The 16,085-nt window shown below is 44.8% G+C and overlaps 1 protein-coding gene across 5 annotated transcripts in view; it reads left to right on the forward strand.

Moving 5' to 3' along the window:
* Positions 1-16,085, forward strand: part of MTR (5-methyltetrahydrofolate-homocysteine methyltransferase) — a 99,244-nt gene that overhangs the window by 35,722 nt on the left and 47,437 nt on the right. For all 5 annotated transcript variants that reach the window (XM_028104523.2, XM_028104525.2, XM_028104524.2 and 2 more), the window contains 2 exons: positions 2,092-2,232; positions 4,483-4,668. In XM_028104523.2, the coding sequence (XP_027960324.1) occupies positions 2,092-2,232; positions 4,483-4,668 (327 nt within the window). The remainder of the gene's footprint in view (positions 1-2,091; positions 2,233-4,482; positions 4,669-16,085) is intronic.

Here is a 16,085-nt window from a genome sequence, read left to right on the forward strand (position 1 = left end):
CAGTTGGCCATGTTTCTATTTACTTTTTGATTATTGTGGCCATTCTGTGGTATACCTTTGAGCTGTCAGATTTGATAGATTTGATACTGAGGACAGAGGGCAACTTAGGAACATGAAAGCGGATGGGAGTAATAATATCTAGCCTTTAGTAGGGTCTTACTATGTGCCAGTCATGGTGCGAGGCGCTTTCCATCATTACTCACCGAATCCTCACAGACCCATGAGATAGGTTCCATTATTACCCCTATTTTTCCCACGTACATCTGGGGGAAGGCAAACGACTCGCCTGTTGTTCACAGCAAGTGAATGATAGACCCCAAGACCACTCTGCTGTCCCTGCCTTCAGGACACAGGAGGAGGCGTGGGATCTGTCAGGGGGCCGCTAGGGCTAACTCCTCATTTGATTCTGGTTTTCCCGGAGTCAGCGATCCCTCGAGCCTTTGTGGTTTAACAGAAGGAGCACTGACCCTGAAAGAAGCTCCAGGGCTGATTTTTGCTCACCTTGTACAAATGATGTCATCGTAGCCAGCCCATTTGGGAGGGTTGGACCTCCAAGGTTTTACTCCGTGACTTTTCTGGAAGAGAAAGGTCAGATATTGGCATCTCTGCTTTCCAGCTCTTTCAATCTCTGGTCTCACCAGGTTGCTAGCTGTCTCCGCTCTGCTTCCTCCAGTCTGTCTCCCAGGGGCCAGCTGAAGACTGTCCCTCTGAGGTGGCTTCCTCCATTGCAGTCCGCAGAGACTGGCCCTCTCCTGCTTTGTAGGTCATCTCGAACTTGACTCGCACCTCACATGGCAACACTGCTGGCTGTTTGTGTGACTATGTCATATGCCCTCAGCTAGATGTAAGCCCTCCAGGAACAGGGATTGGGACGCATGCTCTCGACTCTTTATAGTATTTAACACATTGCCGACACTGAAAAAACATTTTTTGATGTGCTGAATTTTATTGTGATCCTTTTCCTGTGTAACCTTGGGTCATTACGAATGGTCTTTCCTTGTGGCATATGCAAAAGGTCTCATGCCTGCTCTGTCACAATGATTGCTTAAAATTTCGATGTGGTTTTCTTAAGCTAAAGAAAAAATAAGACAACATCAGAAGCTACTATTGATTTTATCCTTATTTATTTTACTACATTACAAAGTGTACGATGAAGACCTAAAATAAACTCTCTGTTTTATCAGTTAGTTAGAAAGCATTTTGGAATGTGTATATTTTCCCAGCATTGTTCAGAGGAGAGCAGGAGAAACCTAAGACCTTTCCAGAGTTCCAAACACTTACACTCTATTTTGAGGAATAAGCTAATGCTCATGAAATGCTGAGGAAATGATGATCTCATAGACCACGATGATATAACGATCACAGTCGTTACAGAAGTTACAGAGGCAGCAGGTCATTGTGGAATAAGCCATGTTTCCCACCCAAAGTATGTTTTCTGGAGCACTGAGCCTACAAGATACTCCTTCAGTGGTCATAAGTTGGGAAATGCTGCGTATTCTGTTCTTGGATACTTACAGCAGGTGACAGTGTATTAAAGGATTTGAAAAGCCTTCCAGTATAAAAACCTGCTGGATTTTATTTAACTCCTATTTCATGTAACTCTTACCAACAGTCTGCAACACACTTTGCATGTCTTGGCAAGCACTGAAGAGTCACAGAAGTTGTGGATGGTTTCTCTGAGGACTTTTTTGGCAGAGCTGGGGCTTGAGCTGGGTCCTCAACAGTACAGAAGGGAAGGGGATTGTATCCCAAGCAGAGGAGACAACGTGATCTGTGGCCCTGAAGTGGAAACAGATGTGGTTGGGTGAAGGGAACCAGGAGGGGAAGAGTGGGGCTGGGTCACGGAGGGCCTTGAATGCCAGGCTGAGGGAGTTGAGCTTCTTTATGGCAGCACAGAACCTTGGTGGATTCTGAGTTGTGAACTGACATGCGGGAGGAGATGTGGAGGAAAGGCCAATCATCAGACTGTGACGATGGACGGGAGGAGAGCAGGCCGGGACTTGGGGAGGCTGGTTCGTCCAGTCTGATTTGAAAGGACTTCTCTTGAGTCACCTTCTCCTAATGCTGCCTCCTCTGGCGTTCTTCTCTCAGGAAGCACTGAGTGTTGCCAAAGTGCAGGTGGAAATGGGAGCGCAGGTGTTGGATATCAACATGGATGATGGCATGCTGGATGGTTCGAGTGCAATGACCAGATTTTGCAGCTTCATTGCTTCCGAGCCCGACATCGCCAAGGTTGTACAAAATGAGGGGATTTACCTGCCCTCCTCTGTCACTCATTTAACTTTGTCACTTGTTCCAGGGATCCGTCATCTCACACCCTGTTCTGTTTTCCTACAGTGAAAGCCCAACAGTTTCTGTTTGTCACTTTCTTCCCTAATGGTAGCCTTTCGATGTAAACCAGAGAGAGCTGTGACTTCAGCTCAGCTGTTTCCAAGGCTTCTGGAACTGCTCACAAGAATTGAGTTTCCTCTGATGTCTGGACGGACGAAGAACCTCCTTCCCACGTCTCTGAAGGATACACTTGCCTGTTCCCACCAAGACATTAGTTCTATTCTGAGCACAGTGTCACTCAGGCAGTTCTTCCTTACTGCGGGAGGAAGAGACCTTCTGGGGCTTATCAGAGTAAACAAAATTATAAGACAAGATTAAATCAAAATAGCATATGTCAGCTTTTACATTTGTTCTTTAAAAGATGAAAACTAATTTGTGTGTCCATTTCTTTAGAACATTTTTTAGGTGGATCCTAAAATCTTTAAAGTTTTTACTTCATTTCTCTACCATTGCATTTGTGATGGGGAAGTGATTTGTGAAGTTCTTTTTTAAAGAAACTTCCTAGTGCTTTGAGAGATGGGGCTGTCAGTGTTTCATTAGGCCTTCAGCCAGTGCTTAAGTTAGGCGTCTTGTGGTAAGCAGTGGATTACATTAATCCATCTTTCATTTGTGTCTTTAAACTCCTCAGTAAAAAAGCCTCATCACTCCTCTGGGAGTAAATATTTTGAGAATTTAAGATGCGGAGAAGGAGGAGCCGCTGTTCATCAGCTGAGGGATGGGAAGGGGGCTCTGCTGGGAGTTGGAAGACTTTTACAGTCCCAGGCAAGCCAACTGACCATTGACCCGAGTTTCCTTCCTCTGCCCCGAGGTGGAAGCAGTCATACCTGCTGTGTCTGACTCTCGGACCCTGAAGATAAAAGTGCCTTCACTATGAACAGCCTGTGTAACTTAAGACATGATTAATTAATTACTGTTCTGATTGCTCCAGTCATTGTTCTTCCTTATCTTTCCTGGATTGGACCTCCTACCACAATTTATTTGAGGCCAAATTATGAACATCTGGAGTCGAGCGTAAAAAGGTGTGACTAGCACATTTTCACCAGCGGAGTTGGGACACCAGACTCAGCCAGCACTTTAAAACATTGGCCTGGTATTGGCACTGGTACTTGACCGCAAACCTGTCATTACCAGCGTGCTGGGAAAGGGTAGAATCGAGGATCCCGTGTTCCGTTGTGCTCTCTCTCCTTTGGAGATGTGGCCTGAGGAAGAGCCGATTGCCCTGGGAACCTTGCTGTGATTCTCCTGCTCCCCTGCCATGCACAGGTGGGGTCTGGTGCCCCTGAAGCAGGCTTTCATGACAGCTGTGCTCCTCTCCTGCCCTCACGTCCCCCACACTTTATGTCGTTACTTGTTTATCTTTATATAAGCTCGTTTATCTTTATAAAGCTCTGGGAAGCCAGGGAGCCACCTACTCTGTCATTGCCCCCAAGGCTAGCATGGGGCCTCATGTGGTTGTCGCTTACTTATATACTTATTGAGTGACTTAAGCAATGGAGCCTAGATCAGCTGCCCTGTTTCATTTCTGTGCTTGACTCGAGTCCTGCCTCGAAACCCTTACTTTCACCTTTTCCAGAACAGAGGCATGAATGCATGGAGACTAGTAAAAATGGCCCTGTTCTCATTGTGCCTTCCAACTCTGTCCTTTCTTATATACATTTATTAAATATTACGTCTTTTCCTTTCTAAGAGTAGAATTTTGTGTTTCCAGTCAGGAACTTGATTTTCTAAAGGGAAGATTGGATGTGAATAACTTGGCTGAAGGGCTGTTCTCGAGGGTGTGAGGCCAAACCTTAATCCCAGAGTCAGATCAGGGATACTGGAATCCTGTTTAAGCTGTAGGCACTGGAAGGTGTAAACTGGGGATGAAGCGGATGAGCTGAGCTCAGTGATTTCGTCCTGGTGTTTAGCTGTGATCTTTGATGTGTATAAATTTTGGACTCATGTATGGGGTCTCCTGTAGGACCGGAATCACTCCAAGTGTTATGGGCTTTAAAAGAACAAGTACATTAAAATCCTTTTTCTGCCACACTACTATTATTGGTGTAGTGTTTTCCTACATACGAAAGGAGGACTGTTTGGGAGCTGGCCCTCGGAAGGCAATCCGTGGTGACTTGTGATTTTTCCCTGCTTCTTCCTGCCCCTCTGATCTAGGTGCCCTTGTGCATCGACTCTTCCAATTTTGCCGTGATTGAAGCCGGCTTGAAGTGCTGCCAGGGCAAGTGCATTGTCAACAGCATCAGCCTGAAGGAGGGAGAGGATGACTTCTTGGCGAAGGCTAGAAAGATTAAGAAGTTTGGAGCTGCTGTGGTGGTCATGGCTTTTGACGAAGAAGGGCAGGTGAGTGATTTCTTTGGACCTCGCTCCATGGCGGTCCCTGGGCGAGACAGAGCAGTGGAAGAGAACAGAGTGTGAAACAGCCGTGTAAACACCATAAATGCGTATGTGTACACATAGACACACACACGCGCATCATATACCCGTACGGACACTTGGATCCATGTATGTGCGTGAAAATTGGATGTGTAGTAGCTGTATCGATGGCGAAAGGAATTATTCAGTAAAAGCTGTTAGACCTACTGGCTGTGCACTTGGGAGAAAATAAAGTGCAGAACCATTTCCCACCATCTACTAAAAGTCTGTGTCAGTGAACGATCTAAACATATAAAACAAAATTCTAAAGAGTGTATGGGCAAATCCTCACCTAAAGTTGGGAGGCCAGAGGGAAAATTAATAGAGCTATCCGCATGGGAATGTAACACTTTCTCTGGTGAAGGGCATGGTATTATCTGCAACATGTGTAGTAACAGAGAGTTAATATCCCCAATATGCAGCGTTTCCATAAATCAGAAAATAAAACACCCAGATCAGCCCAAAAGAAGATAAAGGAGGGGCGCCTGGGTGGCTCAGTCGTTAAGCGTCTGTCTTCGGCTCAGGTCATGATCCCAGGGTCCTGGGATCAAGCCCCGCATTGGGCTCCCTGCTCAGTGGGGAGTCTGCTTCTCCCTCTCCCACTCCCCCTGCTTGTGTTCCCTCTCTCGCTGTGTCTCTCTCTGTCAGATAAATAAAATCTTTAAAAAAAAAAAAAGATAAAGGAAATGAATAAGCAGCTTATAGAAAAAAATGCAAATAGCCTATAAACCTATGAGAAGATACTATATGTTGTAATGATTAAAGATAGGAAAAAGGAAGCATTAATGAGATATTTGTTTCTCTTAGCAAAGAGAAAAAAAGTAAAAGATTGATACATGGCACCTCATAATGTCTCTGCTGTGGAGTCAGGGAGGGGCAATGGGAAACTTCAAACATAATGATAGTTCAACGAGGGAGGGCATGCAGTGGTTATATTGTATTGTTGCTTTACTATTTTTTAAAGATTTATTTATTTTAAAGAGAGAGAGAAAATATGGGTGGGGGGGTGGGGCAGAGGGAGAGAATCTTCACGCAGACTCCCCACTAAGTGCAGAGCCCGACCGGGTGATCTCATGACCCTGAGATCATGACCTGAGCTGAAACCAAGAGTTGGATGCTCAACTGACTGAGCCACCCAGGCGCCCCTGTTGTTGCTATATACCTCACATGACTTGTACAACTATTTTTGTGTCTATTCAATATTTTTTAAAAAACAATGAGAAAAACTCCATTCCTTATGAATCAGCCCCCTCTTGGAATCTTAATAATAAGCTGATATGTAAGGGTATGTGTTCACACTTATTGTGGCTCTGCGGTAGCAAAAAATGGGAAATACTCTGAAAGTTCTTCAGTAGTGGATTGCCTCAGTTCTTACTACATGCCACAAGGAATACTGTGTACCAGGTAAAAAGAATGAGGTGATGGGAGCCATGGATACAATATATCGGAAAATGGAATTATATGGGTGTACGTGTGTCTGTATAAGCAGAGAAAAAAATTGCTAGGTACCTGGAGGGTAGGGATGGTTTCAGATGGGGCCATACTGACTTCTTTTATATAATTGACAAGCGGTGGGATTATATGTCATTTTTCTTTCTCTGCTTTGTGTATTTTTAGAATAAAATTGTTTTTAACTAAAGGGTTATTGTATTTGTACAAAAGATGTATTTTCATCAAGAGAGAAATTCAAATAATTCAGAAGAGTGCAGAGGAGATCATTTTGATAATGAACGGGTATTGAACCTTTACTCTTACCAAGCAGGCACACCTCACACGTTAAATCAGCTTTTCCTCCCAACGTATAAATGTTGGGTATATATTATTATTTTTGTATTCCATGCACTTGAGTCCCTGCAGTCACAGGTAGCAAATAGTAGTACTAGGATTTGAGCCGAGATCTGCTATCATTCAGCAGAGTGAAATGACAGTTGTTTTCTTGATTTTTTAGTGGAATGAGTGTGGTCAGCAAATACCCGAATTCATTCAGTCCTTTACCCCCGTGCCCTGGTTTTCCTCGTCCGTTCGTGGAAGTGGGGCTGCTAGGTCAAAGCGCATGCGCCTGCAGCATTTGGACACACGCTGCTAACTCGCGCGTCTGCGAAGTTGTTACCAGCCCTCTTCCACTGTAGTTCCGTGCGGTGGGACCCTCGGACGTAATTTTTATTTTTCCCTGAGATGTCTCTGTGGGTGGTTCCAGAGACAAATGGTTCTGTGTGGCTCTGTGTGGAAAACAGAAGCCGGCAGCCCTCCAGACCCCCAGAGGCACCGGCTGTGGGCTTTCTTACCTGCTCCTTGTAGCATTTACCTCCTTATCTCCAAATCCCAGTTTCAGCTGTTAATCATTGCCTCTCTGTAGTGGCCGCAGATCTGGCGTTTTTACTCTCCTCTACCCCCCTCCCAGTACAGTTAATTTTAGTTGTAACTATTTTCGGCGCTCACATCAGTAAGCAGTGCACAGGCTGAGACGGTGCGAGAGCTCTGGTCCTCTCCTGCACCCCAAGATCAGGGCCTTCCGTCTGCTTTGTTTCTTACAGAGTGTATATTCACAATACCCCCTGGTTGTGTACACTTCCAGGACAGAGACTAGGTCTCAGTAGATGGTCATTTTGATTTCTTGAAGAATTCTCCCTCCCGGTCTCCTGACATGGTCTGGAGGGTCGTAGGCTGGCTGCCCCCCTGGCTCCTCAGCCACCATCCCAGGGATTCTTCTCGCCCCTCTCTCAGGCTTTTCCATCTCGTTACGTCCGAGGTCTTGGATTCATCTCTCATTTGGTGGAGTGCGTCCTCGCTCAGCTGCCTAGGAAAGAAAACATGGCAGTAAATATTTTTGAAGCCTTACATGTCTGAAAGTGGCCCTGTTCTACTTTGACACTTCCGGGACAATTGTATGGGTATCGGAGTACAAGCTTGACATCATTTTGAATCGTTTTCCACCCTGGTGCTCTTCTAACCCTTGGTTCCTTTTTTGCAAAACCTATTTATTTTCCTGCTTTCTGGATGCTTCTTGGACCTTCTGTGCCCATGATGTTCTGAAATTGCTTCATGATGAGCCAGCCGTTATGTTGGGCCCTCACTGGGCCCTTTCATTTGGGAAACTTGCGGCCACAGTTGTAGCAAGTTTTCTTGAATGGTTTTATCTTCTCTTTTGGCAGGTGGGGCCTTCAGATATTCGATGTTTTGGAAAGATTGCCTAATTTTCTTGTCCTTCCTGTTTTTTGAGCTCTAGCATTTTGCTCTGCTCAGTGTGAGATTTCTACACTTAACATTTATTCTCCAAACCCTTTGTTGAGTCCTTATCTCTTCTTTTTCTAGGAGCTCTTTGTTGTTGCTGTTACCTAAGTGTTCTTTTAAGAATTGATACGGAAATCTGTTATTGTTTGATGGAGGCAGATACCGGCCTTAATCCTTTCAAATCTATCTTGAGCACCTAGTGTGTGCCAGGCCCTGGGGAGATTGCAGGGAAAAGCCTAGTCTCTGTCCTTGTGCAATTTATATTCTTAGATGGCAAAGGGAGTAAGAAACAAAAACACAGGTCACATACATCATCCAACATACATAGACATATGTGGATAAACTTGGGAATAATTTGTACATGGATAGGATTTAAAGCAGGGAGACTACTCTGTCACCAAAGGAATGACTGTCGAGCAGAGGTCCTAGGACTAAGTGCATTTTGGAGCTGCAGTGCTCAGGGCTGGGGAGAAGAGGAGACACCATCCTCATCAGAAGAATTTGAGGAGGAGCATCCTATTTGGTAGGAGAGGAACCAAAAGACAGGGTTCACTTGGAAGCCAAGAAAAGAACAAGCTTCAAGAAAGGCATGATGAGCTATTTTAAAAGAGCTGTGGTGGATCGAGTTGGATGAAACAAAGAATTTGTCATTGTTTGGATGGATTTAGAAATGGGATAGTTTATGATCTTGCTGTACTGTTTCCAAGGAAATGAAAGCCTGATTGGAGTGGGTTCAAGAGAGAATAAGGAAAATTGGTGGCAGCAGGTGTAAACAGCCTTTTTTGAGGAGTTTTGCTGTAAAAGGGAACAGAGACATAGTGTGGAAACCAGACATGGATAGGAGGTTAAGGAAGGGTGTGTGTGTGTGTGTGTGTGTGTGTGTGTGTGTGTGAAGATAGGTGATGTGACAGTATGTGTCCGGATATCCGGAAGCTGATGATGGGAATGATCTGGTAGAGAGGGAAGCACCAGAGAAAGGGGGCATTTGCTGGGTCCGTGACCTTGTAAGTGGAGAGGGAGGGCAATCAGTGTGCTAGTGGAGGGGGAGCCTGGCTCACGCGGCGGGAGAGGAAGCCGAGTGTAAGAGTGTGGATCCAGAGGCACGCTGGGCGGTGTGCTGGTGGGAGTCTATAATTGCTTCTGTTTTCTCAGTGAAAGTAGGAAGCAAGATCAGCTCTGAGAATGAGAATGAGAATGCAGTGTTGTGTGCTTTGCGTGTCTGTGGTGCTTAACCTGGAATGTGAGGCAGAAACACTCCCGTGGGGAAGGGTAGTCTCTATGGGTGCTTTTAAAAACCACATACGTCCCTGGGCTCCACCCCTGGAGTTCCTGACTCACTGGGTCGGGGGTGAGACCTGTCTTCAGTAATTTTTTCATTTTTTTTCAAATTTTAAGTTCCAGTATAGTTAACATACAGTGTGACATTAATTTCAGGTGTACAGTATAGTGATTCAGCAGTTCTCTGCATCACCTGGTGCTCGTCACGACCCATCACCCGTTCACTCATCCCCCCACCCCCGCCCCTCAGGTTACCATCAGTTGATTCTCTGTAGTCAAGGGTCTGTTTCTTGGTTTGCCTCTCTCTTTTCTTCCTTTGCTCATTTGTTTTGTTTTTAAAATCTGGCTTCAGGAATTTTAAAGCCGCAGAGGTGATGTACATATACTCTGGTTGAAAACCACCAACAGAGTGGATCTCAGTCCTCATAGCAACCACCTGGGGTAGCTGTCGTCCCATTTTACAGTGAGCCAAGGTCAGCTAGGACAAGCTGGAGCCAAGTTTGGATCCCTGCTCTGCCAGTCTGCAGACTGATGCATGTTTCCAAGCCTTGTGTAATCCCCATGCTTTATCTGTTAGCATTGCACAGTGTTTGATCCTGTCTGAGAACAAGCCTTTCCATTTTAGATCTGAATGTGACTACAAAGAAAAAGCAAGTGTAGGGCAAAAAAATTTTTAACTTGCTATTTATGAAAGAATGCAGATTAGAGCAGTTTTAAGGTAGTGTTTTATCCATACTAAGTTAGTAAAAGTAAACTTAAAAATGATCAAGATCTGTGCTGGTCCAGCAGTAGGAAACAGAAAGCCTTATTCATTCTAGAGCGTAGCATCAACTGGGACGGTCCTTTTGAAAAACACCATAATACCCGCCAAGGGGCATAAAACTTCCTACCCTTTGAGCTAATGATCTCATTTCTGGGAAATTATCCCAGTAAAAGAATTCAACAGCATAAGAACGCAATATATGCAAAGATTTTTCACTAGCTTTATTGAAGAAAAAAACAACCTAAATGCCCAACTGGAGAGAAATGCTAACTTAGATTACATCATTCTGTTGGAATATTATTCAGAGTATTCAGATAATAATTATGAAGATTATGGAGCAAGATGACTGCTTATAAAAAATGTAAATAAAAATGTAAAACTGAAAATTAGACGCTGTGTATATGATGATGTAAAAACTACATTTGATAAAGATGGGCAGAAAATGCTGTAAAGGGAAGTAATTGCTAGAGTAAGGTGGTAGAACTAAAGATTCCTTTTAAATACTGCTTTTCCTATTACAAAGTAATTTTTCTATATGACTATAGATGTAAATGCTCACTGAAGGATTGTGGTAAGCAGTTATAAAGAGCAAAACAAAAAATTCATGTATTTGCAAAGCTCAGAAACCAACAATCCAGATATTTTGCTATAAAGCATGTCTTCTATCGACGAGTTCTCGTCATGCTTTTGGGTGTAATGGTCCATTAACCAGAATCTGCTTTGCATGCATGACACAGTTGCTTCTAAGGAGAATGTGGCTCTCTCAGATGGAAAACCACTGTTGCAACTGAAGAGAGCAAGAAGAACTCACACCTGCTTTTGTTGCAGTATCTGCCTGCGATTTCAGTTTCAGTTTACGTTTATGATTCATGTTGCAATGAAGACTGCCAAGTCAAAGCCATCTGTGGCAGAGGGGACTGGCCCTGAAACTTCTGGAATAAAAGGCGAATAAGGAAGCATTTCTCTGTCTTCTGTTGATGTCAGTAGTTTTGATCACTTTTTTTTCTAAGATTTTATTTATTTCAGAGAGAGAGAACACGAGAGGGAGGAGAGGCAGAGGGAGAGGGAGGATTCCAAACTGACTCTGTGCCAAGCGCAAAGCCCAATGCAGGGCTCGCTCTCACAACCCTGAGATCATGACCTGAACCAAAATCAAGAGCCGGATGCTTAACTGACTGAGCCACCCAGGGGCCCCCTCCTGTTATTTTAACTCTAACAAAATACTAAACAACTTTATCATTGAAATTTCTATGGGAAAGTAACTTTATTCCTACTCACTTCTAGATTTAATTTTTCCTTTTCTAATTGAAATGATTATTTTAAGTGATAATTTTTGATAAGGTCGATTTCGTAGAAATATAATTATCACATGATAGAATGGGCTGTATCATTTTTGTTTGCACCTATGCAAACTATATAAAAGAAGAATCAATATTCTATAAATGCATCCATTCAACACATTTTCAAACTGTGTTCAACTGATGTGAAAAATAATTTTCCAGTTTATGGAGTAATAAAGCCCCGTTGGGATAGTGATTAAAATTTAATTAACCCTAACCTAAAAATAGTGCTATCTTGGCAATATTCAGAGTTGTCATTCAGGAGCATGGTATGTCTGTCCAGTTACTATTTATCAAGTTTTATAGTTGTTCTTAAATAGGAAATCTCAAGAACGTTCCTAGGTATTTTGTGTTACTTTGTTGTGATTGGCTTATTTTTCCTTTCGTAAATATTTTTCCTTTGGTAGTGATTTTTTGGATTTGTATTTGGTAACAGCCTCTTTATTGAATTTAGATAAATTGATACTGTTTTTCAGTTGTATTTTCCAGGAAAATATGCACCATGGTATTATAAATAGTTCTAGGAAACGGAAGTAATAGTTCTTAACATTCCCTTCATTTTTACCTTCCTGAAGGCAGTTGGCCCACACCTAGGAACTGATTCTCACATGTTCTCCTCTGACCTTCTGAAAATCCGACCTATATTTCTGCATTTTAAGTGCCTCCTTTTCAGTGGTTCTAGAGAGGTCCCCACTCCCTGGCTAAGCTTACATGATTATTTCCATTCTTGGGCCTTTCCTTATAAGATGGACTATAGATCTTAAATTATTTTTTTAAATTTATTTATCTATTTATTTATTTATTTAAGTATCTCTACACCTAACGTGGGGCTCAAACTCACAACCCCGAGATCAAGAGCTGCATGCTCCTCTGACTGAGCCAGCTAGGCACCCCAGATCTTAAATTCTTAGTAAGAAAGAGACTTCTCCAGGTTACCTTCGGAGGTGGGAGTTCATGTAGGGATGTGAGGAATAGGGGGCCTCCAAGCACTCAGTCCTAAGACATCCACAGAGCCTGGGATGTTCATTGACTTCCCAGAAGTAACAGCACAGCATATAGCTGGCGTCTCCCTCAGCTCAGGCCCTCCAGCTTCCCAGCACACACACCTGGCATTCTTGTTTGTGAAAGAAGATTTGAACCGGGTCGTGTGCCCCCATTAGGATATGGTGCTGCTTCACCTGGGCACTTCCGAGTAGGATTTTTCCAGCAAGCAGCCTCTCCCTGTGGTTTCTAGAAAAAAAGCCATGGGTGGGCATTGGATCATGATGATGACCAGGCGGATGAGTCTGGTGTCCGATTTCCTCATTTGCTTTGTCACCAGGGGTCCCAGATGAGACCCATTTCTCCTCCCTGGGGTTGGCACACTGTGGAGATGGCCTCTCAGTCTCGTTCCCTGTCTGACATCGTGTCTGTTTCCTGCTCAGTCCCGAGTCCCTGGCTTCTGGATTCCCTGCTGGAACATGAGCTGTGCTCGGGGGCACCGCGTTCCAGGTTGGCCTTGCATTTCTAGTGACCCCAGCTCGGTCTTCTACTCTGCTCTTCCTCCACCCCCGTCTTTACCCCGTGCCTTCGCTTCTGACCTTGAGATGCTGCTTCTGCATCCCTAACTCCTGCCCACAGTGGACAGTCCATCCAGAAAATTTCTGAACTAAGCTGACGCCCTCAGTGGTTCTGAAAAGCCAGAGCGTTTGTCCTCATAAACTTCCCTTTCTTTGGCTTTTTTCCTTCTGACTTGTCAGTGCCCTCCTGATGGTGGCACAGACGTCCCTTTCCATCACTGCTGTTGGGGACTTGGTGGCAGCAGGATGGGCCTCCTGCCGCATTCCCTGGCCCATGTGAAGCTCATTCCACGGGGAACCTTTGACCTACCTCAGCAGTTGGTCTTGTTCCTTCCCTGTTCCTTGTCCGGCTGCGTTCTTACAGATTCTAGGTATCTTCCACCTTTTCTTTCTCTTCCTCCCAGCATCCACCTTGATGAGTCAATCAAAAATTATTTTATCTCCTTTTTCCCTGAGCGTGATATTCTAGCAAAGCCTGACTATTGGATTTCTTAACTAAAGCTTCTACGTACATCAACAGTGGTTCTAGAGTAAGCTAGAAGAGTAAACTCAAGAGTAAACTGGGTAAATCGTAAAATCATTAAAAGTATTTATTCCTTCTTGACTCCTAGATTTGTGGTATTGTCACTCAGGTTTTCTCATAGCTTGACCGGAGAAGATGTTGCCTCACCACCCCGGGGCCCCATCCTGTCTGTATGTTAGAATCACTAGGGGCTCCTAAAGATACTCTTGCTTTAGGTCTCTTCTCAAGATCCTGATCTAATGGGTCTAGGGTGCGGTCCAGGTATTAGCACACGAACAAGAAGCCTCCAGCGATAATGTGCAACCAAAGTTGAGAGCCCTTGCAAATAGAGGAAGGCTCCCATTCCGTTCTTTCCTGGACCTCTCTTCCGGGCCTCCTGGACCTCTCTTCTAGGTCTGTGAGATCCTCAGGCATGACTGAGACTGACTGATGTGCGTATTTCATAACCCTGGCTGAGGAACACGACAAAGAAAACTTTGGCGAATCTAATGTGATATGACCTGCTCCTGGCAAAGGCCCGTACCCCGAAAGCCTGGTCATTCTGAGATTCTTTTGTTTATCCAGCAGATAGGAGTTGTCTGTTAAGGTGATAGGCACTCTGCTGGGTGCTACAGGAACAATTTGACAAGGCCCCATCCTTCTGAGGCTGATAGTTGGTGATTCTGTTCCGGCCCTATAAAAGGATTCCTGTCCTGGGAAGACCTTCCTTCTTGTTGCTTATGCGGTGGCTGGACTTCCTCCTCCCTGTGTGGAGCATACTTAGCCAGCCAGATAAGGCCAAGGTGTCCTTTGTGGCTTGGAGAAATGAGCAGGACCTTGATTTCTTGACCTACCAACCAAACTAGGTTCTAAGAAGGTCTAGCTTCTAGCTTTGTAGCCCCAAACCCCTGTACCTTCTTTCTTAGGGAGCTTAGCTGGGCCATGAACCTGGAACCTCGAATTCTTATTTGGCTCGCTGGTAAAGGGTGAACCAAAGTCTTAAGACTAAAGGCTTCCCTGGGTGACCTGTTCCTGACTCCTTTCTTCTGGGCTCACATCTTGCTTTTAACCTTGTCACTCTCACTGAAGGAGTAAGTAAGTTGTTGAAGAAATTCAATTAAGGAAGACGAGAGCTTGCCACCTTCCCTACAGCCTGGAGCAGTGAGGCCACAGAGCCCACTCCTGTCTCCCTCTCCCTGCGCCCCTTGGTCTGCTTTGTCATGGGGGCACTGAGGCAGCCAGAGGTGAAATCAAACCCCACCAGCTGCAGGAAGCAGGGAGACATTTGAGACTGAAGGGAATAGTTGAATGGGTACCAAAGTAGGTAAGCTATTGAAAGCCTCGGTGTAAGCGCGAGCTCTTTGTGTAATTAGACTACCATGTCTTTCTCTGGAAGGTGGGGCCTCCCTGAATACCCCAGAGCTACAGCAGTGTCCCCACCCTCATCTGTGTGCTTGCCTGGAGAGCCTTCTCCGGAGGTCAGAATGTGTGTGATCAGGACCTGAGTCTTCACCATGCTTAGTGTCCACATCTAGCCAAGGGCACCCTCCCTCAAAGTAGGCAGCTTGAAGACTCAACACGCAGTTCAGTGGTGTTGGCCACTTTTCAGGAGCATTTTGCACATCTCTTCCAGAATTGTATGTGACTTAGTTTTTTGGAACCACTCTAGTGCTAGCAAGTGTTCGGTTTTTCTTCAGAGTGGATTTGATATATTTTTTTAAGATTATTTATTTATTTATTTGAGAGAGAGCAGAGCAAGGGAGAACACGGCAGGGGTGGGCAGGGGTAAAGGGAGAGGGAGAAGCAGACTCCCCACAAAGCAGGGAGCCCGATGTGGGACTCGATCCCAGGACCCTGGGATCATGATCTGAGCCGAAGGCATACATTTAACCAACTGAGCCACCCAGGCACCCCAGATTTGATTTTTTATATAAGAAATCACTCAGCATGTACTTTGTGGCATAAGCTCTGTGTTGAGGTTGTAAATTAGATGGGAAGAGAGTCTCCATGACAAAGTTTGGAAAGGCTTTGAGTAAAAGCAGCATACATTCATTCAGTGAACAGTATTGAGTACATACTCTGGGCAGGCACTGCTCTAGACTCGGGGGGTATAGCAAGATTGGCATTGTATCTCAACAAGTTAATAATAAAAAAACAGATAAAGAAGTTGCCAAATAAATACAAGTTCCAGAAAGAGGTACTATAAAGAAGACAAAGGAAGCAGGCAAGATGGCGGAGGGGCTGGTTTGGAGCCGGTGAGTGAGGAAGGCCTTACTGGGAAGAGACTCGAGTGACGTGACGTGAGGCACATGGCCAGGTCCCGGTGTGTCCTGAGCAGTGGCATTGATAAATGGAAAGGCCCTAAGGTAGGAGGAGCTTGGCAGGTTTCAGGACCGTCAGAGGAACTGAGGGGAGAGTAGAGGACGGGCAGATGGCAGGAAATCAAACCGGAGATGTGGGCCCTGATTCTGAGGATGAGGGGAAGCGACTGGGAGTTTGAGTCTTTGCTGGAGTCAGTCCTTTGCCTTCCAATGTCATTATTTTGAAGAGCAATACTAATTTATATTGATGGCTTAAGGCCCACGTTAATTAGCTAGTGTTTGGGGGGTTGGGAAGAAGCTGGGGACATATCCTTGAATCTTTGTGGAATGTCAGAGCAGGAAGATCTAAGA

The sequence above is a fragment of the Eumetopias jubatus genome, unplaced genomic scaffold (assembly GCF_037043125.1).
Source record: "Eumetopias jubatus isolate StellerSeaLion01/CBP00866 unplaced genomic scaffold, mEumJub1_p1.0 scaffold_17, whole genome shotgun sequence".
Taxonomy (NCBI): Eukaryota; Metazoa; Chordata; class Mammalia; order Carnivora; family Otariidae; genus Eumetopias; species Eumetopias jubatus.